Source organism: Triturus cristatus, chromosome 7 (genome assembly GCF_964204655.1).
Source record: "Triturus cristatus chromosome 7, aTriCri1.1, whole genome shotgun sequence".
Lineage (NCBI taxonomy): Eukaryota > Metazoa > Chordata > Amphibia > Caudata > Salamandridae > Triturus > Triturus cristatus.
Window position 1 is genome coordinate 769,252,918 of NC_140590.1, and position 23,519 is coordinate 769,276,436.

Consider the following 23,519-nt stretch of genomic DNA (forward strand, 5'->3'; position numbering starts at 1 on the left):
TGAGGAAGAAAAACAGGTTCTCGGTTTACAGGTAAGTAATCGACTGAGGGAGTTAAGGCTCTGTGCTTAGACTCAGGGGTCCCCAAGGGTCAGTGATGCACTGTTGTTGCACCCTCAGCGGCTCTAGGGCGGCCGGGAGCAGACTGATGAGGGCCAATGTTATCCAATGGAGGATAGGGGGCCTCCGGTTGGTAGCTGCTGGCAAGCAGGCCACTGGGTTGTGGGAGCAAAGCTCCTAGGGTTAAGGTCAGGGCAAATGAGGAAACAAACTAGCACAAAAGGTGCACCCTCAGCAGCACTGGGGTGGCCGGGTGCAGAGTGCTGTTTTGACGTCGGGCGCCCTGTTTTCTATGGAGAACCTCCGGTTTGCAAAAGCACTGCAGGCAGGGAGACGAAGGACTTCTGGGTGCGACCACCACTTGGGAGAGGTAAGTTGGGAAGTTAAGGGTGGGTTAGGCACCGTCGGTTTGGGCACACAAGGCCGTGGGGCGTCGGGTGCAAAGTGCCTTATGGGGTCGGATCTTCTTACCAGCTCCTGGTCGCGGTTAGGGGGAGCCTTCTGGATTTAGGCTGCAGGCGTCGGCTGGAGGCTTGAGGCAGGTAAGGGGTCACCGGATATCGGGTCATGATCGCCGGGTTGACCTCCTCGTAGTGTTTTTCCACTCTAGCTCGGGCCGGGTTCAGCGGGTGCAGAGTGGGCTGGATTCGCAGTCTCTGGCTGGTGCCAGAAGCTGCAGTTTGAACAAATCAGGTGTTCACGGGAGATGCAGTCATTAGAAGTGAAGGCAGGCAGGTCCTCCGGGTTTCTTGCGGTAGCTGGCTGTGGGACACACCGGGATTTCGCAGGAGCAGGTTCGAGGGGGGAGGGGGGGGGGGGTGACAGGCCAGTAGGGCTGGGGCCAAGTCAGTGGTCGTCGTCCTTGTTAGCTTTGCACGGCTCTTCAGTCCTTCTTATCTTCTTTCTTGTCTGGATCTGAGTTCTTGGCTCAAGGCTGCCCCCTAAATACTGTATTTAGGGGGCGCTTTAGGGCTCTTGAGGTCAGTAGCCAATGGGCTACTGACCTTAGGGTGACAACACCCTTGGTGCGCTCACCATACGTGGGGGAGTGAGCACAATCCCTAGTCCTGATTGGGGAGGGCCTGCCATCTGCAAGATGGCGAGCACTGGAGAGTGGGCTTCACCTCGCCTTCCCCACCTGAGGGGTGGAGTTGGCAGAGGTGGACACACCTCCTGGGCTGTCTGGTTTTTCACACCTGTCTTCCCGCCGAAAGGGAGGTGAGACAGGAAGGGGGCCTGCTCCTGATAGCAGGAGAGGCTGGAGGTCGCATTACAAAGGCTGCCAGGCCTTTGAAGCTCACCGGCCACCCAGGAAAGGAGTTTCTGGGCTCATGGAGCATAGGCTCCCACCCTAGGGGTTCAGAAACAGGTCTCGTGGTGGCAGGCTGGTGTGTACCAGTCAGGGAACCCACCAGAGGCTGGTCGTTTTTCAGGGGGCATCACAAAGATGCCCTCTGTGTGCATTTTGCATTAAATCCCACACTGGCATCGGTGTGGGTTTAATATGCTGAGAAGTTTGATACCAAACTTCTCAGTTTTCAGTGTAGCCATTATGGTGCTGTGGAGTTCGTAATGACAAGCTCCCAGCACCATATACTCTTAATGGCAGCACTGCACTCACAATGTCTAAGAATGGACATAGACACTGTAGGGGTATAGGGCTCATGCACCTGTACCCTCACCACAGGCATAGGGCACCCAGCTAGAGTGGTGACTGATCTATGCCAGGGCAGTGGCCCTGGGAACCTGATTGGCAGGGACCAAGGGCACATCAAGTCAAAGTGCATCAGTAGTCTGGCAAAAAATTGGGGGGGGGGGGGTTACTGTAACAGAAACCCACTTTCCTACACACTGAGGTTGTAAGGATCCAGGGGCGCAGTGATTACAAGCCACTGCTGGCACCTGGCCCTTATGGCCAACCACACATGCATGTGCAATGGGCATGCCTAGCACTGGCCCTGGGGTTTGGGAGGGAGAAGTGACAGGTTTAAGGAGTGCCAGAGATAGGTATCTGGGTGGACGGGCTTCTTGCACAGGACAAACCCCCGAAGGGGGATGTGTTGGGGGTGTTTGAGGTACTCCCCCAAGGAAGGTCCCACCACAGGTCAATGGGCGGAGAGGCTGGGCCAAAACCAGAGAGGTATCATGGGAGCCAATCATGATCTCACTCGAGGCATAAGTCAGGATACGCAGGAACATGTCTCGAAAGTGGTAGGAAGAGGATGTCTAGTGTCTCTGTTAAGGTTAGGCATGCATCACCAGGTGTAAATAATGATGTAAATATGAAGGGTTTACGTATGCAAACATGGAAATGAACTGTGATTTTGCTTTCAATAACGTTTGTAATAAAATACAGCCGAGGGATCGTGCAGGATCCTGGGACATGTGGTCCCTGGGAGGCATAGGACAAAATTGTTTATGTAAACTCAAGTTTCACCACAGTACTGTCATATGGAGTTAACTCGCCCTACTTCCGGTAGACATGTGTATGTTTAAAAAATAGAACAGTGTGTCCTCCTTTTCTTTGTACTCCTATCGACAAAGTCATCATCCCTTTATGTAGAACATTGCTACATGGCTAACAAAAGGCAGAAAAATGTTGCCATGTATGTTTGTTTCCATACAGTGACGCATATAGGTCATTACATCCATATATGCCTCCGGTATTTACCCGTTGGTAATTTTTTAATAAACCCAGGATACCACCTGAATAAAGGACACCTTTTTGGTTAACCTAAGGTTTTTTTAACCAGCAAACTGGATCATAGCATTATCCAGAAAAGATAAGCGATATCAAAGAAACTCCCCAGGTCAGCCCCAGCCTGAGGTTGAGTCCACCCTGGTAGTACCATCTTACCAGGGTGGGACGAGGTGGCAAATGATGAAGCATGTTACATCACTTGAGCGAGCCATCCTCGTTCAATTCTTGGAATTGCCTAGAAACTGGGAGTAAAGTAGGTAGCTGTAGCAGGGATGTCAGTACATCCTTTGTTTAGGTTTCGCTAAATAGCCTACTGGGGTTAAAGCATAATGTCACACCACTTTGTGGTTTGATAAGTAATTAAGGGCAGGTGTGAGCCCACTAATGCCCTTTATCTCCCCTCATGTGTGATATAAATCTCTCAGATCTACCCTTAGCCGGTCACATTTCTCTCTGTTAAGCCTACACCTGCTCCTTTTTAAGAGTGACACCATCGAGTCCCTCTCAGGGGAATTTACCACATGTTTCCTAACTAGGGCATATATTTCTCTATTCAGCAATAGAATCGGGAGGGGCATGGGATAAAGTTACTCTTGGATGGTTTTCGATTAACCCTTACTATTAACTGCTTCATAAATATCAAAAAACGTTTCTGTTCATCGCCCACCCAGACATTTAAATGTTCTAGTATCTAACATGCCCTTTAACACAGTGGTACTTCTATAGTCCCACTGTGCCCTTGCTGTTTTTTTGTCAAATTTGGAGGAGAACCCATCTTATCTCCAGGAACAGGTAGGGGACATACTTAAGCCCGGGGAGAACATCAGCAAACTATGATCACTAATGCGGGTATCCACTACCTTTAAATCACCCAATAAATAGAAAGAAGAGCAGCCTTGAAGATTTACTTGTGTATTGTGCAGGAGAGTCCGAGGGTACTCTCCCATTCGCAATAATACAGTCACTAGGTTTCAATTGACCAAATAGAAGAGACCCTCTCTTATCAGTTATTGGTTCGGAGCATAATTGGATATTTTGCCAACGCACAACACTGCTTTGCCTTAACAAGATTTCGGTTGAATCAGGTGCCTTGGATTTTAGCCTTTCCCAAGGGTTATTCTATGCCAGGTACAATAAAACCGTGCCCCTGCGACAGCTTCTCGGAACAGGATACCTTGCATTTTATATTTTTTGTGAATTCTATGCCCTCCTTCATAAGAAATGTATACTGCCTCTATTGAGAGAGACAACTTTACTCAAGTTAGACCTGCATTAATTTTCTGCAAATGCTACCCTCCCCTGTGGTATGCTTCGGGGTCACAAGCTTTCTGTTAGGGGCCATGAGATTTAGGAGGAAGATACCCTTGCAGTAGCGATGTAACTTTGTTCAAACATGGATTCGGCATTATATGCCTTTTTACTATATTTTGAATGAATAATCAAGAGTGTAGGATTTTTTCTAATGTATTGATATTTGTCGTTTGTCCTTTTAAAATATGCCCTCTAAATTAATTGCAGTATTTGTAACTATGTGCTTGATAGACCCTCTGTAGGACAAGTGTATCCCCTCTCAATGTATCAACCTTATTTTAAAGTTTTAAGGTGTGTTAATTGTTTACTTTTATGGCTTTTACTTTCTGAATAAAGTATTTGTGAACTGGATATTTTGCAATTTAGATCCCCTACCAAAAATACATGAGGAAGCTGATCCTGATGTTTTTTGATAAAGGTAAAAACGTTATGCATTAGTTCATCATAGGATGCATCAAGTGGAATATAAGAATTGACTAATAAAAATTAGATGCGCCTCACTCAGAGGGGACCTTGCTCCTGAGGCGAAAAGCCGGAGAAAAGTTTGTGACTTCTTTTTAAAAATTGTAAATTGTATTGTGGATTTTTACTTACTGCATCGTTCCTATTGACATTTCCCCTTGACACCAGCTGTGGCAGCTCTTTGCGCAGCAGATCTTGGGCTGCCGAGGCTTGAGCACACACCCGCCGCCATTCCCCACTGGCCCACAGGACACGCACACCGCCGCGAGGCCACGCCCCTTTTTTTCCTTGATAATGTGCATATGTGGTACGCGCAGCGGACGCGCCGTCAGCGCGTCGAAGGCGTGCCTAAGGCAAGCCCGTCTGCGCCCGTCCGCGGCCGACCGGGGCAAGGGGCACACCACTATGCACATCTTTTAACATATACCGCCGAACAACTGCGCTCCCTCAACAAAGATTGGCCTCTTAAACTTGCAACATGGACTCATGTCCAAGATCTTGGCATTGCCTCGACTAAAACTGTCTCGCTTGCCCTTCCCCCTCCCCCACTGCTGTCCTTCTTTTGAACACGAGGTCTGCTGTCAAGCATCAGACCGAAATATTCGACCTCTTAGATTCCATTTCCCCTGATCTAATGTTCTTAACCGAAACATGGTACCGGCCTGATTCCTTACCGAAAGTTCTGACGGCCCTCCCCCCCCCCCCACTACTCCATGCTCTGTGCAGATCATCTGGAGGACAGAGCGGGTGGCGGGGTAGCCTAGATCGCTCGCAATGGACTTCATTTTCAGACACTCGATTCGCCCTTGATACCAGCAGCTGACTGTCTTGTAGTACGCTCTACCTCTTCTAAGACCCCAATCACCTGTGTATTAATATATCGGCCACCCCAGCCATCCCCCGGCTTTCTCCCTGCCTTCCAGGATCTATTGGCCACCCTAGCAGTCAATAGTAGATCTGTCCTTGTTCTGCGAGATTTTAACTTCTGGCCCACTGATCCTGCAGAGGATACCATATCCAAAAACTTTACTCAATTGCTCCTCAGTCTTAATTTTACTCAGCACGTTCACGATCCCACCCATATTCGGGGCCATATCCTTGACCAGATATGGACTCTAAACATTCCGATTTCTGTTCCAACCATCTCACCCTGTCCATGGTCCGATCACTCCGTGCTCGCTTTCTCCCTAGACCTGAGCTATAAAACAACACCTTCCTTCCCCACTATTACCCGGGCTAGGAATTGGAATCGAGTCGACACTATCTCTGTGTAACTCCTTAACTGCCACTTGCCCGGATCTATCGGGCTTGGCTCCACATCTCCAGACCACCACTCTAGATGGCTGGCTTGCTAACGCCTGCGACCTAGTGGCCCCTCTGAAGCGAATCACCATCAACCGCATCCACAACGCCAACAAGTGGTTCAGCCCTGGCCTTAAAGCCAAGAATCTGGAGTTACGGCAGGCTGAACGAGCCTGGAGAAGAGCATATTGCCCGACCCAGAGGCTACACTACATCACCATACTTAGTGAATATAAACAAGCTATCTTAGCAGCCAAGGCAGACTACTTTTCGGGGCGCATTCTTGCCGCAGAAAGCCAGTCTCGTGCGATTTTTGCCACCGTCCACGAGCTGGCTTCATCGGACAGAACATTGCCCAAGATCCCCCCTTCCCAGGCCTTATGCGACTCGCTTAATGAGTTTTTCATTGAAAAAAAATAGTTCGCATTAAAGCCAACATTTCCACTCCTTCGCCCACTTTCACTCACCTCCAACCTCCTGGTAATAGCCAGTCCTTCACCTCTATTCCCACACTGACCAGAGAATCTCTGCCCCCCCCTACTTAGACATGTTAAGTCGGGCTCTCCAGCAGATATCTGCCCGGCACGCATCCTCCGTCAGATCTTTGCTGAGTGCCCATTCCCTGTCCTCACTCTCCTGAATGATTGTTTTATACATGGCCTTGTCCCTGCCACTTTTAAGACCGCTATAATTCTCCCTATATTAAAAAAAATCCAGAGCGGTCCCCGCCTCCCCGGCAAATTACCGCCCTATATCTCTTCTCCCCTACTTGGGGAAGGTAGCTGAGTCCCATGTCACCCAGGCGCTCAGCTCCTTCATAGAGGGCAGTAATTTTCTTTCACCCTGTCAGGCGGGCTTTCGACCCCGCCACTCTACTGAGAAGGTGATTATTTCGGTCATGGACCAACTCAGGGAGGGGCTTGATACCAACACCCCCCAGGCCCTTGTCCTCCTGGATCTGTCCGCCGCTTTTGACACAGTGGACCATTCCATTCTCTTGTCCAGTGTCAGGGCGGCAGGCATAGGGGGACAGGCGCTGGCCTGGATAGGCTCCTTCCTGGCTGACCGTACCCAGGCTGTCCATCTAGCCGAATTTTCCGCTCCGCCCCGTAGTGTACAATGTGGTGTCCCTCAGGGCTCTTCTCTTTCCCCTCTCTTATTCAATCTTTACATTTTTCCCCTTATTTCTGCACTGCAACAAATGGAGGTCACAGTTTACAATTACGCCGATGACCTCCAACTTATATTTAATTTCTCCTCTCCTTCACTAGGTATCACTAGCTTCTAGTCCGTCATGCTGTTAATCTGGGACTGGATGAATGCAAACCATCTCAAACTCAACCCGGATAAGACAGAGCTGGTACTGACTGGAGGCAGTGGCAACCCCTGGTCTCCCTCTTTCTGGCCTCCCTCTCTCGGCCTACCTCCCACCCCCTCTCATTCAGTCAAGACTCTTGGTATCACACTTAACCATCACTTGACTCTTCACTCCCACATAAGTGCTGTGGTTTCCTCTTGTTTTTCTCCCTGCGCTTTATTAGGAAAGTCTCCCGGTTCTTTTCTCCCCCTGCACTCAAATTGATTGTAATGGCTATGGTCTTATCCAAGATAGACTACGGAAACATTATTTATAATGTTGTTCCCGCCTATGCCCTTCAACGCCTTCAACTAGTGCAGAACCAGGCAGCTCGCCTGGTACATGGGCTATCTAAATCTCACCATTCCTCTCCCCTCCTTACCGCCCTTCACTGGCTCCCTATCAAACAGCGGGCCCTTTTCAATCTTGGCTGCCTTACTTTTCAAGCCAGGGCGGGTACAGCTCCCGTCTTCATTAATTCGGCCATCACCAATTACCACCCTTCTAGAGACCTTCGCTCTTCCACTAAATCTCTACTTGTCATTCCCCGTTTTAAGAAACAAAGATCGGGAGGCCTGAAATTTTCAGTCCTCGCGCCTACCCTCTGGAATACCCTCCCGCTTTCCATTCGTCTCTCCCCCTCCTATATTGACTTCCGCAAGGCCCTCAAGACCTTCTTGTTCCAGCAAGCTTTCAGCCCTTAGCTCTTAGCCTCCCGTACTCTTTTTCGCCTTAGGAATCCCTTCCAGCGCCATGAAACTGCATAGTGTACGTGCGCTTTATACATTTTTAAAAATTCAAATTCAACTCACCGCCAGGATGGAACAAAGTTACCACCATAAATAAATCAGAGGAATCTCTGTAGCGGTCATACTTCCATTTGAATCTATTGGACAGGAGAAATGCTATTCTCCCCATATCGTGTTCCCTCCTAGAGGGCCTACCTTTAAGTCAAGAGTAAAATAATCATCACATTGAAATTCCCTATCACACCACGTTTCCTGGAGGCAGATCACATCCACATTTAGGGAGCTTCGGAATTGTTGCTTCTCCCTACTATTCTTTACTCCTGCTGTGTTCCAGGAGACAACCTTTAGCTCATTGCTAACTATGGAGCAGCAAAGGGCAATTGGTCACACATGCACTATTTAGAACACCAGGCAACCAATTCCATCTGTGAGTTTCATCAAGTGCAGTTTGGTCAAAGATTGTTATAGGTTCCCTGTATGCCACCGGTCTACCATTTTTTCCGCTGTCTACTTGCAGCACCTGAACATCAACCATTGGAGCATCCCTGGGGGGGGGGGGTATATAATCCTCTAGCCCACCCATGACCCTGGCATTGGTTAATGCTTGCTTCCAAACCTCCCCTATCTTAAAAAAATTGAATTCCTCAGGAATTTGTGTCTTATCCTTGCTCGGGGGCCATGCCAATCTTAGGATAGGTTAGGATATTATTTATAAAACACACTTATACCAAGTGGTGTAAAGGCACTAAGCGAACAGGGAAGAGTCAGAACACCAACAACCAGCTGGGAGGCAAAGAGCCAGGTCTTCAAAAGTTTCCTGAAGACCGGAAGCGATTCCGCCTTGGAAATGGAAGAGGCAGAGAGTTCCAAAGTTTAGCGGCTGCCACAGAGACTGAGCAGTCACCCCATTAGGACTTGCAAAATCTGGGAGAAAACAGTTTTTTTTAGAGAAGAGGATCTCAAGGCCCTCCCTGGAGTATACCACTGAAACATGTTTTTAAGATATGGTGAGCCGTTGCTATGCTTTGCCTTGTAAACCAAGTTCAGAACCTTGAAAGAGATGCGCCTCCCCGTAAGAAGCCAGTGCAAGGCTCTGGTTCCTTCCCTGGCTGACTGATACTTTGGGATGTTAAGAATCAGCCTTGCCGCAGTGTTCTGTACCACCTGAAGCTTGTTCAGGGAACCTGCGCTGATGTTAAGGTACAGAGCGTTGCAGGAGTCCAGCCGGGAGGTGACTAGTGCAGTGATAGTGGGACGATGTAGCTCCAAGGGTATATACGGCAATACTTTCTTCAAGATTTTAGGGATGTAAAAGCAGGTGCTAACTGTTCGGTTCACCTGGGCATCAAAAGACAAGCCCTTGTCAAAGAGGACCCCCAGTTTTTTAGCAGTTTTAACCGGGACAGGAAGGGGACCGCAATCTACGGGCCATCAGGCAGTAGACCAGATGGAAGTCTGGGGGCCAAAGACCAGAACTTTGGTTTTGTCTGCATTGACTTTTAATGAGTTGTCCTTCATCCTGCATACAATGCTGGACATACAACGATTGACCTTTTGGGAAACCGATTGCAAATCATTAGATATAGAAACAATGATTTGAGTGTCATCTGCATAGGAGAGCACCTGGAACCCGAACGATCTCACCAATTTTGCCAAGGGGGTCACATAGAGGTTAAAAAGAGTGGGGCTGAGCGAAGATCCCTGGAGTACCCCACAAGGAAGACCAAAGGCCTTTGCTTTAAAGCTTCCACAGCTGCCAATGTGGGTTCTACCGTTCATAAAAGAGTGGAGAAGCTGAAGGGCCCTCCCACTGACTCCTCCTTCCCACAGACGCTGAGTCATGTGAACTGGGGAGATGGTACCTTCTCTGTATCAGTCAAATTTTAGTATATGTGCCGCCGGAGCAAGCACAACTCAGGAGCAGTTCAGAGTTCACCACTAAAAGGTCCATTTTAGTATGTTTCCTCTGTAGTTAACTACATCAAAACAAGCTTTCATTGAGTGGGCTCTCCTCTCTAGCACCTTATAGTATTAACTAAGGGCTAAAATGAGCGCTAATGAGTATTTCTGCTGGCTGTGCCTTAGTTTGGTGACATCCTCTTGGTATGGGAATAACCCCTGCCTGGTATACAGGCTTGTGAACTTGACAAGTGCCTACCTGCATACAAGACTCACATCCGGACCATTTAGCCCTGGCGTCACTCGAATCTAGTGTGCGCATGGAGGCCTTCGCTTGTCACTGATAACAGGAGGTCCAGGACATGTCCTGTGCCCTGGAGCGTGCCCTCGTAGGCGACAGTGAATACTGTTGCTGCGTTGGGTCTGTCACGTGAAGCAGTAGTGGAAGCATACTGATTCAAGAATGTGTGTTTGACTTAGCTTTTCTATGCGTCAAAGAGTGTCCAACCCCTCTCGTATAGAGTCCTAAAGTTGCGCGACACCCCGGCCCCTGGCACGGACATCATGTGTGCCCGTTAAGTACATGTGCAATGAGATGCGACACGTGTTTGCGAGTAGGACTGTGTGTGTGTGATGAGTGCCAAAGCAAGTGGGATCCCTTTTAGCACAAGACAGGAGGTGAGGACAGCTTCACAGGACAGTGGGAGTGCATTGCCTGCATTCCAGTGGCTGGAGGAAGGAGACCCAGACTCTAAAGTGACTAGGAAAGAGACCGGTTGTTTTATAAGAACAAGGGTACCCCGAAATGCGAACCAGGGGTGGTACATGTGGAAAGAGACAATGGTTCTTAGTGGCCTAAAAAGGTCCAGTTTTAGAAAAACCTTGGAATGGGTAGGGGTTTTAATAAAGGTTTTTCAAACCATGATTTTGAGTAAAGAGAGCGATAGTTAATATAGAGCAGGGACAAGAAGGTCAAGATATGACAGATATTTATTATACACAAAAAGAAATTTCAGGTGCTCACATATTTAGTGACAAAAAGCGTGACATGAAAGGTGAAGGTGAACTTTAAAAAAACCATCGCATTAACAACAGACGTATGAACCACTTTCTACTTCGCGCTGAGAATTCTCAGCGCGAAGAAGCTCCTGAGCAGTTCTCGACCAACCCCGCCCCGAGGCCCGCATTCATTGCATCTTTTCCGGCAAACTAATTAATTAAATTCCCCGGCACCTGTACATCATCCTTTTCCAGCCCAGTGACTACAGCGCGTTTGTTCTAGCCTCCGGCTCTGAAATAGGCCCCTTAACTTGCAATTGACTGCCCCCGGCTGGTTTTGGATCAGTTACAAAATCCTCGCACTACTTTCAGACCCTTCATTGGTTATCTACATAGACAATTCTAGATGCTCACAATTGTCCTGAAGATGAACTCAAATAACTGAGTTCGAAACGTCGTCGACCGCTTACAATATGAACCCTTCATATTAAGTCAAAGTAGAAAGTGGTTCATACGTCTGTTGTTAATGCGATGGTTTTTTTAAAGTTCACCTTCACCTTTCATGGCACGCTTTTTGTCACTAAATATGTGAGCACCTGAAATTTATTTTTGTGTATAATAAATATCTGTCATATATTGACCTTCTTGTCCCTGCTCTATATTAACTATCGCTCTCTTTACTCAAAATCATGGTTTGAAAAACCTTTATTAAAACCCCTACCCATTCCAAGGTTTTTCTAAAACTGGACCTTTTTAGGCCACTAAGAACCATTGTCTCTTTCCACATAGGAAAGAGACCGGGCCAACTCGAGGGATTCCACGAACACCCCGTTAGCGCGGGCCGCTGATGAGCTCTTCCGGAGCAGGGATGTGCTCTGCCATTTAGGGGTGAAGGGTGAGACTGAAGCCACCAGAGCAGGCGGCTGTCAAGGGGTTAAACACGCCTCCAATACTGGTGGAGGGAGAACAAACCTTCTCCCGATAGCCCAGAGCGGACAGAGGGGCTGAGACTGACCTCCACATGGGGAAGAGGGAGCTCCTGCGCGACAGACTGAATGTAAGTCAGGGCTAAACAAATAAACACTGCAGAGCATCCCCACAGTTGGAGAGAGCCTTGTTTATTTAGGAAATAGAGACCCGAATCCCTTGAAATATACACTCGCCTTCCTTCCTGGGCGAGAAGAGTCTCTGAACTTTGCTCCACTTAAAAAGAGGCGCTTCACAGACACCTTTAATCACCAGGCATCCATAAATATAGCATCAAAGCTGGCCAATCCCCTAGGCATCCCATAATATTCAGCAACACACCCGGGCCTCTCATAACATTCGACACCTTGCAATCCTAAAGGCATCCCATAAAATTCGAACATAGCTCATACTTCTGCACCTAGCATCGCATAATACCGCTCAGCATTCATTACATACCCTTCCGCTGCCTCGGACAGACCGCACTACAGAACATCACATACACCCTAAAACCCTGGGCATCCCACAGCACTCATCCCAGCTTCCCATAACACAAGATACCATTCACGCTTCAAGTCCCATCGGCCTCCTATAATACTCTGAGCATCCCATAATGCTCCGCATCACATACTGGCGCCCCATAAAAATTGGCACCTTGTACACTTTAAATAAATCAAACAGCACCCCATAATATTCATACCACCCCCTGCCTATCTGACCCTACGAACATTCAGAGTAGACAGTCGCACATTCCCGCCCACCCCTGCGAGCGTCCCAGCTGTCCTTCACATAGAGCATCGCGTACTCCGTGCATCGCAGAATCCTGCGTGGCGCTCTCTTCCGGTCCACCGGGAAGACCAGTTCCATTAAACTGCAAATACCATCCCCGTTTCTTCCTCCTTGTGGCCCGAACACCACAACCTTCCAGTTCTCCCGCCCTCCATAATCCTCCCAACTAACGTTACAAGACTCGCCTGTGTCCCAGGACGCACCATCCTCGGTCCAGTTTTCACTTCAACACACTGTACTGTAAAAAAAAAAAAGTGTCCACTCAGTTTCCCTGAGGCAAACTGGGACTACATCTCCCAGAAGCCATCGTTATTTTAAATAATTCCATACTGCTTGGAGTCGCGCACACACACACCCTCCTGTGTCAGGCGGGACAATGGCAGAGGGGCCTGAGCCGGGGCCGTCTCCAGACTGAAGTACGCACCGCAAGAAACGGTCAGTGCCTTAGAAGACGGTTTCCACCGAGTATCTTACCTGGGACTCCTGTCTGGGCTGTAAACGGCTCCGGCGATCTGGTTCAGCGGGAACGTGGTGCTTCCTGGGTCTAGCCTGTAGTGTTCCAGGATTGGCGTTTCCTCCCTCATGGACTCGTCATCGGGGCTTTATTTGCACGCGGGTCTGTTATGGGATAGCATGAACTTCAGATGCTTCGTCGCTCTTCTCTGTCCTACTGAACGTGATGAACGCTGGGTCCTGCTCGGGACGAACCAGCCCAAAGGCCGGCCTAGGTATGGGGTTTGTAAACGGAGGGGGCCCTGATGGGTGACCTCTGTGTTAGAGATCAGCAGGTGATCCCAGCGAAGCTGAGCCGGACAAATCCGCTTCTAGGCGCGCGGGGGGGAGGAGATTTGGGGGTGGGTTAGGGGGAAACATTAACCCTTTCCATCACCCCCCTCATTTGCTCATTAAGGCTCTGTTAAAGTCATCAGCGCAACCCCGCCCAGAGCTCTCTGCGGCTGATTGAGCGGTAATTGGAGGCTTAAAAAGCTTTTCAAAGGGGTCCCTGATCCCTCTCCCCAGGGCACAGATTAAACCAGAGCATCGGTTTCCGTTCAGAAGCTTCCCCGAGATGCGATCAAGTGTCTCCCCCAGTGGGGCGCCCCACAAGCTTCGGCACCCAGAGGAGGGACACGATATATCTGTACTTACTGGGCGCACGCCCTCACCCATGATTGTACAGTAGGCAGTGGTGTCAATCATGTAAGAGTGTTGTTTAGACCCGCCTCCCGATGCTGTAGGCATTATTGGCGGAGTTAAAGGTCCTTTGATTACATACACAGACACGTCAGCTCTGTCCAATGTGCATTGTAAAGGGTGATCATTCCATTTATTTTAACGAGGCTCGTCAATGGTTGTGATAAATGGCAGGGTCTTGTTTTCCGAGCCGCGAGTCTACGATTTTAGGGCCAGTTGTACTGAACCGTATTGTTATAAAGCCTGAGATGCGCATTATTACAGGGTTTGTGGCCACAAGATGATGTTGGTCCATGCAGTGAACCACTTTTGTGGGTCCGAGAAGCCTTTTTGTCTTTCAAGATACATTATGGGAATCATCTGGGGTGTGAAAGGGCCATCATCCCGTAATGCGATTTACAATGATACTTACCATAGACAAGTTACACTTCGGAGGGGATGGTGAATGATTCCACTGTGCTCCCAGATGGGAAACTTGTGTTTTTGTCTATTTATAGCTGTACTTTTCCCTTTAATGGGTACCTGCTGCTTTGTGAACGTTTTCTCTTTGGAAAAGCAAATGCAAAGATGATAATTTGCTTGCTGTCCCCTGCAGGCCACACCTCTCCACTCACAGGGGTCGTAATTTGCAACCTGCCTGATTAATATTCATTAGGCAGGTAATTTATGCGACCCCTCTTAATGTGCTATTTGTGATGCAACCAATGTGTATATAGAATGCCACATAAACTACATACCTATTTGCAAACCAGTGAGTGTGTAACTTGTATATCCTAGTTTGTAAATGGGCCTAATACACTGGGTCCTAGTGTGGAATAACCCAGACCGAATCGCTAAGGTTGGCTGGATGCCCACTCCTGCTGGATAGTTAGTTCTTTGCATATTGCAGGACGTGTCATAGATGTTTGTGACTTTCCGTCTAATGAGTTCAGTTGTAGTTGTGGTGCAGGTTTTTTTTTAATGGTTAGTGCTTCACGCACCGCCATCGGCAGTGCAAGCTTCCTTCAGACAAAAAAAACATATAGTGCTTGATAGTAGCATGTCTAGCGTCCCTCACACAGGGAGTGGACATCAGGGCCATAATGGAAACCATATTTTCCCCTGGAGAAACATTTCGAATTTGTCCCACAGTGAACCGTATGAGTGAACTTGGCAAGCTGATATAGTTCTGTCCAGGACGTTTTTTGCAAAATTACATTTCAGACAAAAATGGGCTTTATCTGTGCAGTCTGTACTCTGTCTTTTTCAGCTACATCGGCTAAAATCCTTTGGACTTGCAGGCAGTTCTGAAGGGGTATCGATAAAACATTCCATGACTTTAGGTTCTCTGATAGTGAGCTGGGCAATATTTCTTCGGAGCACATATGTGGGCTGTAGGAGGCTGACTTTATATATGGTGCCACTTATTTAAGTGAAGCACCTTGCACTAATCCAGACAACCCTTATGGTGATTTTAGTGGTCTTAGACAGCCATATAATGCTCTCTAAGTGGTAGCTATGGAGACCAGCATTCAGGCTTAGTCCAGAAAGAGTGTTAAGCAGCTTGTTTTACCAGATCTAATCATATAGTGTAGATTCAATGAAAAAGAACCACACAGAGTATTTATAAAAAGGTCTATTGAATCTACAAAAATCACCAACGCATTGGTATATCTCCTACCTGGAGTTATCAACCCAAATACACACAATACTTCAATTGTAAGCAAGTAAGTAAGCACACTACTCAGTGGTCTTCAGGGGAGACCAAACCATATATTAAGAAAGTGGAATGGGAACTGCGACCATAGTCAAGACTTGGACCAGGAGACTCAAGAGAGCTGGGGAGACAAGGAACCGCCCACAGTAATTTCCCAGGAAACCCACGGAGGCTGTGTTCAGAGTGGGAACACAGCCACGTACTCAATAGAAGTCAACGAGAAATTCACAGGTGCAGTTTTGAAGAAGGACCCTTCCCAGTGGACCCTGAAGAAACCCTGTGTAAAACAAAAGGTTGGAGAGTCACCCTACTCATGGATACCCTAGGATACCTACACCAGGGAAGTTGGGTGCATAGGTGTGATATGATGTCGGAAACCACCATAGACCACAACAGAGGACTTCAAAAAAGATGCCGCTGGCGAAGACTGTGCAATAGTCCAGTGGAATCCAAGGGTGGATTCTTGAAGAGAAGAACCTGCAAGCAGAGGGAACAGAGTCTACGCCACTAGGTGGTGACCAGGAGGCATGGAAGAGCAATGACCACTGATGACAGAAGATGCAGGAGTAATGACGGTGACATTGTCACTGTGGCTGTGAGGACCAGATGACTCTGTGGCAGACCAGGAGCCGTTCACAAGTTGTCACACATCGGAAGTCGAGAACTTGGGGTGGGGAGGGGCTGTCATTGTCTGGCCGGAGCACCAACAAGCCTTGGAAGCAGCAACAGACGTGGAAAATGATAAAGGAGCAACGTTGGGACCAGCAAGGTCCAAGGAACTCACCAAATGCAGGGGATTCGGAGCAGACCTCGAGCAAGCAGGGAGCCCGCTGAAGCAAAAGATGACCTTCGAGAGGACCCACAGGCCGAAGGCACAGGAGTCACAAGAGAACCTCGAGCAGCTCACGAAAGATGAAGACCCACGGTGCAGAGGATGCGGTGAGGACGTAGATCTTGGCAGGAAGAGATGCTGGAGCTTCTTGTATCCCAAAGATCTCTGGAGCGCAGAGCCAACCAGCCTTGGCAACGGCATGTAAACAAGTTGCACAGAGGTTTGGTCCCAGTGGTTCCGACGAGGGATAATGGCCTCAAAATTGCAGAGAAGACAGGTCAGGCCTCGAGGGAGATGAAGAACTACCACCTGTGTTGCTGAGCCTTTCAAAGTCTTTGGGTCGTCAGGAACAGCAGACCAGTCAGCTTCGTTGGAGTGCCTGCAGATGCAAGGGAGTGACTCATTCACTCCAAGGGAGATTACTTCAGGTGTCCTTGATGCCCACAGGTCCGTTGAAAATCCTGGATGAAGCACAGACAGAGGATGAAGAAGACTTGTGGAACAGAGAGACCAGGAGCAGCAGGAGTCTTACGTGATGCAGTCTCGGTTCCAGGCGAAGTCCAAACGGTCGAAGACTGACCTGGTTTCATGATTGAGTCTTGTCCCACGACTAATCTGAGGACCCACCCACAGGCAAGCCCTTTTATACCCTAAGAAAGGGGTTAGGATGACTCAGGGGTCCCTCTCATAGGAGGGGCCTGACTGAGGGCATGATACTCTTATGTACTTTGTCCAGTTTCAAGCCTGAGTGGGAGCCAAGGGCTCCCAGAACTGGTTCTAACTTAAGTATGCACGGAGGGCACCAAACATGCCTTTCAAAGCAGTCTGGTAGTGCTGACAAGTGCCCCCACCCCAGCCCAATACACCAAGTCCTGTCTGGGAGTTGGTCACACCTCCCTGTGACAGGAAACCTATTATTCTACCTTTCTCTGCTCGAGCTGAGCTCGGGAGCAGGAGGGCAGAATCATGTCTGGGGTCGGCAGCAGCACTAGTTTGCTACCAGACCCTGGAAGGCTGTTACTGGGAGTACTGGGGGCTTTCCAGAGCAGTGCCCCCAGTGGAGCCCCCAGTGCATGGAATCATACCTCGAACACCGATAACGGTGCTGGGGTATGATTCCAAAATGTTTGATTGCAAACATGCCAAGGTTCGGCAAAGCCAATATATAGTTAGCCATCGCATAATGACGCTTGACTACTATATGTATCAAAATGGCTGACCGCACTTACAAAGCCTGTGACAGTGACAGGAAACCTATTGTTCTACCTTCCCCTGCAGCAGGAGGGCAGAAACTGTTGGCAGCAGCACTAGCTTGCTGTTATACCCTGAAAGGCTGGTACTGGGAATTCAGGGGGCTTCCTAGGTGTGCCCCCCCCCCCCCCCCCCCCCCCCAGTACATGGGATCCTACATCCAACACTGCAATCAGTGTTGGGGTAGGATTCAAACATGTTTGATACCAAACATAACTGGTTTCGGTGCAGCCAATATATAGTTAGACATCTCGTAATTGACTTGATGTCCACTATATATATTGAATGGCTGACTGCACTTACAAAGCCTGGAGAATCGACTCCGGGGTTTGTAGGGGGGTCCTGCTCATGCAGGGCATTCTCACACTTATAACCCAGCACCCTGCAAAAAGTGAGGTTAACCATGAAAGCAGATCCTACTTTACTACATGGCCATAAGGAAATTATGTGCTAAAAATAGTTTAATGCACAACGGGCACATATTTGTGCTACAGAAAATGAAGTGCCTTTCTGATACTGCATGCCCCACTTATGAAATGTCTGTACAAAATCCCAAAACAAGAGAAATAACTCTAGTTTTTTTTTTAATTTCAAAGTATTTTATTGTTATTTGGGTATACAAAGATAAGGGGGAGAAAAAATGTGGGGTATTTGTCATAATGAGAAAGATACTTGTGGAACAATAGTGCATTCAAGAATGGAACCAAATATAATTATCTGATTGTAGATTTTCACACATTACTGATTACAAGGATATTGATTTTGAACTCTGATGGGGGGGGAATAGGATGGGGGCGAGGGGGATAGGGATGACCTAAGTGAGCCCCAGAAAGAGAAGAGATTGGGATAGGAGAAAGGGAGAGAGGAGAGAGATGTCTAGATCGAAAAGCTGTTGGCAATGTGATGGTATGTATTGTAATTATTAGGCACCAAAAAGCAGGTGGGGGGTTGGGTGAGCCCCAACGTTCAAGGTAGGAATATTATAGTTTAAGGAGGTTTTATTTTTGGCATGTATAAGTCTAAACTGTTCCATAGTTTCTGAGACTTCTGGTTAATGTAGGCGTTGTTAGCGAGGGCATTAGCCGCGCTTTTCATGCAGCAGACCCACACCCACCATATGTGATATGAGAGGTTTTGGAAGGATTTCCATTGTTCTTGACTTCTATTGGTAATAGGAGATCCATGAGGCTCATGTCTGATTGGTTAAGTTTCAAGGTGGTTGGATGTGCCCAGGGGTATTTAAGACGATATTAATGTTAAAGATTGCACTTATGGTCTTCTGGATTTTGTTCCAGAATTGCTCGAGCTTACCGCAATTGAATAGCATATGTTTAAGGGTACCTGGGGAGTTTTGGCAGTTCCAGCAAATGTCTTGTTGTAGAACCCCAACTTTGGAGAGTTTTTCGAGAGTCCAGTAGGCTTTATGTAGTATCCCGTATTTACATTGTGAAAGAGTGGGGGAGATTTTATTTTTGACAGAGTATGTCCAGATTTGTTTCCATGGGAGTTCTTGTAAGGTGGTAATAGGGTAAATAGAGGCAGACTCAGTCTATTTCAATTGCATTTCTGATGTGATTTTTTGTTTGTTTGTATTTGTGGAGTTCAGTGACTTATAAATTGAAGATGCAGCATGGGGCATTTTAGGTAGTTTAAGAAGTTAAGGCAATTAGGTCTGAGTTGTGTGGGATAGAGTTCCTATTTCATCGCAACCTTTAATTTAAAGAAGTTGTAGAATTCAATGGTATTGAGGTTGTGGGATTTCTGTAATTCTGCAAACGTTTTAGGAAAAGATGGTGAGCTGAGGTCTTTGAGGAACAAAATATTATTAGATGACCAAGATGGAGAAGTGCCATCTATTTTAATTTTCGCTATATTCCACAGGAAAGCATAGTCTGAGTTTTGGATTTTGTGCGAAAGTATTTTTCCAATGGTTTGAGGGCCGAGATAGTGTTCTTGAGAATAGCATGAGAGTGTTGTAGTGGTGCAGTTTTCATAGTGAGCAGTGAGATTAGGGCTTATAGCTTCATCACTGCATCCTCAATATAAACCCAAAGCATAGTTTCTAGTGTTATAGGATGTGACCACCTAGTGGTTTGTTTGATAAGAAAGGCAAGATGGCATTTAAAAAAATTGGGAATGTTAAGGCCTCCGTTGAATTTTTTTTAGTTTCTTGAGTGCCAATCTCTCTTTCTTTCCTTTCCAGACGAATTCAGAGATTTGGTGTCAATATTATTAAAGAAGGTGTTCAATACTTGTAAGGAGGAGCATGTAAGTAACAACATTTATTTGTGGGGCAATTATTTTAATATATTCCACGCAACCCCACAGTGTCATACATTTCGTCAACCAGGCTGTCAGTGTCTTTGATTTTCTTTTGGAGATATCCCTCATTTGTTTTCTTTGTGTCTTCAAGGTTGTTTTTAAAGAGTAGCCCTAGGTATTTGATCTGTGAGGATTGCCAATGTAGTTTGGTTTTGTTCACAATGGACGTGAGAGTTAGGTTGTTCAAAGGGAAAATTTGGTCTTATCAAGATTTAAGGAGTAGCCTCAGACTTGAACGTAGGAACTGATTTTAGACAGGATTGCTGGGAGGGCAGTATCGGCTTCTTGTGAGAAAATGAGTATGTTGTCAGCATAGGCAAAGACTTTTTAGGGAATCTTCCCATTTAAGATGCCTTTTATATGTTTGTTTGTTTGTTCTGATGGAAACAAGGATGGGTTCTATGACTAGAAGATAGAGACGGGGTAAGGGGGCAGCCTTGAAGGTTCCTTGAGATAGCTTTATTTTATTGGAAAGAATCCCATTTACTTTGATACGGACCACGGTTTGGGCATATTGAGCAACTGTTTGATAAATGAAGGTATCTCTGAGGTTGAATTTGCTCATGACAGCCCGCAGGAAAGTCCAGGAGATCTTATCGAAGGCCTTCTCTGCGTCCAGTGCCATGGCCATTGTAGGTGATGTTATGAATTTAGCTTTTTCAATGATGTGGCAGAAAAGTCTGACGTTGTCAGAGCCATGTCTATATTTAATGAACCCAGTTTGTGATCTATGAATAAGAGATGGGAGAGTTTTTCTAGTCTGGTCTCCAGGATTTTTGTGAATATTTTACAGTCCAAGTTTAGGAGAGAAATGGGTCTATAGTTTGTGACTGATAGAGGGTCCTTCCCGTAATATTGGCTTCGGAGGTTGTCCCTGTGTTGTTAGCTGATTTTTTTCAAAGTGAATAAGAAGGATCTCCAAATGGGGGGATTAGTTCAGTTTGGAAGGTTTTGTAAAAGCTGGATGCGAACCCATCTGGCCCTGGTGCCTTGCCTAGTTTAAGGCAATATATTGCTTTCGCAATCTCAGATCGAGAGAGGGTTTGGTTGAGGGAGATGTAATTAGATTCAGAGAGTACCAGGAGCTGTCTTTTCTCCAAATATTTCTCACAATCAGCTGTTGTAATTTTGTTAGGATTGTAAAGGTCGTTATAGAACTCTCAAGATGTTGGCTATTTCTGTAGGGTCAATGACGTTTGTTCCAGATTTGTTTCTAATAGATGACATAGTTATGGCTCTTTTTAAATTTTAGGTAATTCGCTAGAGCTTTGCCTGCATTGTTTGAATCTTTAAAGTATTTCATTTTGTTGAGTTGTACCCAAGTGTGTGCGCTTTTAAAAAAAAATCTTGTTGTATTCATTTTTTAGAGTTTTTTAAGTTGTTGAAGGAGTTCCTGACTTTTGTTAACAGAAAATGTCTTCTCGAGTTGTTTAATTTAATGTTGTAATTCATTGATGCATATGTTAGTGCATTTATTTATATTGGACATAATGTTAATGAGCTCTCACCTGATGGTAGCCTTTATAGCATTCCAGATTGTTTCTTTAGCGATATCATTGGAGCTGTTCTCAAGGAAGAAGATGTCTATGGAGTTTATTTTGTTCATGAGTGATTGATCTGTGAGAACCTCTTCATTGAATCTCCACTGATTCCTCCAGGGGGGAGGGTCTAGGTATTTGATCTATCTGTAAGTCCACTGAGATGCAAGCGTGGTCTGCGATTAATATTAGTTCGATTGTTGAGGCAGCAGCAGCCGGTGTAAGTACATTGTTTGTTAGGATATCATCTATTCTTGATAGTGTGTTGCGTGGGTGTGAGTAGAGTGTGAAGTCGCTTCCAGTTGGAGTTTGAAGGCATCAAATTTCCATCGGCCAATGAACCTTACACAGGTTCCTCATTTGTTTGTGATTTGTTTGGCCTGTATTTGCAAGCAGAGTTCCCATCTAATACAGCAAAACATGGGAGGTTAAAATTGTCAGGGTTCATGTGCAGAGGCGCCTACCTCAGCGTAACCCGTACGCACATTGAGAAAACTTCAGTTCCCATGAGTCCTGCAGCCTAAGACTCATGGGTTAAAACAAGAACGCGCACGTCACTCAACGTGCATAATTCAATACTTTGTTCCTGATCGGGAGACTTGCTTCGGCTTTGCTGGGTCTCTCGTCCTTTCGTTTCTAAAGAAGGTATTTGGCTTCCTGTCCTTCTGTTAATTGAGGTGGTGGTCCGTGCTGGTTGCAGTGCAGGAGTGCCTCTACCACCCCGAAGTGCTCCAGTCGTGGGGGTTGTTAAACGCGATAAGACGAGGAGCCTTAACCGGTTGGAATACCAGCATCTCAAAGATTCAGAGGTGGGTATTCCTCTTCGTAATGACAGCGGGGGAGAAACAGGCTTGCATCCCGCTGGTTGGCAGAGGGTCTACAATGTCCCGGAAAGACCCGATTTGGTTTGGCTTCCAGGTAGGAAATATTAACAAGCATTGGCATAGCCAATAGGTCTCGCCTTTGGGACCTTATAAGTGTTTAGCTATGCAACAGTTGCATAACTAAATACTTATAAGGTCCCAAAAGCGAGACCTATTGGCTATGCAAAGCGGCCGTGCGGACGTGAACGTGAAAGTGATCGCGATCACACATCAAAGCGGCCGCGAAAGTGAAAGTAATCGCGGTAAAGCGTGGGGGGCGCGCCCGCGCACATGCACTGTAGCTCTAGACTGGCCTGGTAGCACTTTTTGGAGCCCTCTCAATAAGTCTTGCCAGACCAGCGCATGCGCTGGGTCAGGCGAGACCTAAAAAGGGGACCTATATTATTTTCCTAGTATGTGAAGCTATACATACTAATGTTTCATTTATTGGGAATACTTGTTCACTGATGTTGGAGTTTGTGACTTTGGGCCATATTCTTTTCCATGTAAGGATTAGCGTTCATTGAGAACGTGAAGAGGAGCTCATTTAAGACTGTGAAGTTTCGGTTGTACATTCAAGGAATATCTCTACATTTCTTTCTTTATTGTTTTCTACCGTAAGGAAGCTAGGATTGATGACTATAAGTGATTACAGGAGGTTTATGACTGCTCATGTCTTCTGAGGCATTACCTAAAATATTGCATACATCTCCTAAATATATTCACCTTTATGTTTAGTGATATGTATGGTGTCTAACGATCCTCTGTGATCACAATACAATCTAAGCTGGAAAGTGATTGAGCAGTGTACATGATCTTGACTCTGTTTGTTTTTTATATTTTAGTGGCTCACGCAGGGAGAATCTTACAGAAGGTTGTTGGCACAGAATTTCAGAGAACCTTTCTGTATCTTTAAGGTATTTACGGAGTTTAGCGAGACTTACTCAGAGTAGAGTTGTTTCGTGTAATATACTCATTTTCTTTGTTGTTTATTTCACAGATTCAAAATCCATGTAGTTCCCTTCCCTACATTCCCTATCCCTCGCTTGATCACTTTCTACTCTGTGTAGTGTTTGTTACTACAGAGTTGGGGAGTTCCCTTCCCAAGGGCACTGACAGAATTACGCACCCACGAATTATACAGCTCCTCCCGACCGGGGTGCTGTACAGAGATGGCCACCTTGGATGATGTGCTACAGGCATTAGTGTTAGTACAACAGGAATTAGCTA

At 46.8% G+C, this 23,519-nt stretch overlaps 1 protein-coding gene across 2 annotated transcripts in view; it reads right to left on the reverse strand.

The window, feature by feature from the left end:
• NOTUM (notum, palmitoleoyl-protein carboxylesterase) overlaps nucleotides 1–13,583 on the reverse strand; it is a 125,240-nt gene extending 111,657 nt beyond the window's left edge. The window contains exon 1 of one of the 2 annotated variants that reach the window (XM_085617552.1): nucleotides 13,068–13,583. Coding sequence is in view for 1 of the 2 variants with exons in the window: in XM_085617556.1 (XP_085473682.1) it covers nucleotides 13,068–13,177 (110 nt within the window). In the remaining variant the exon portion in view is untranslated. The remainder of the gene's footprint in view (nucleotides 1–13,067) is intronic. The other variant, XM_085617556.1, reaches the window with a different exon arrangement.
• Between the last annotated feature and the right edge of the window lie 9,936 nt (nucleotides 13,584–23,519).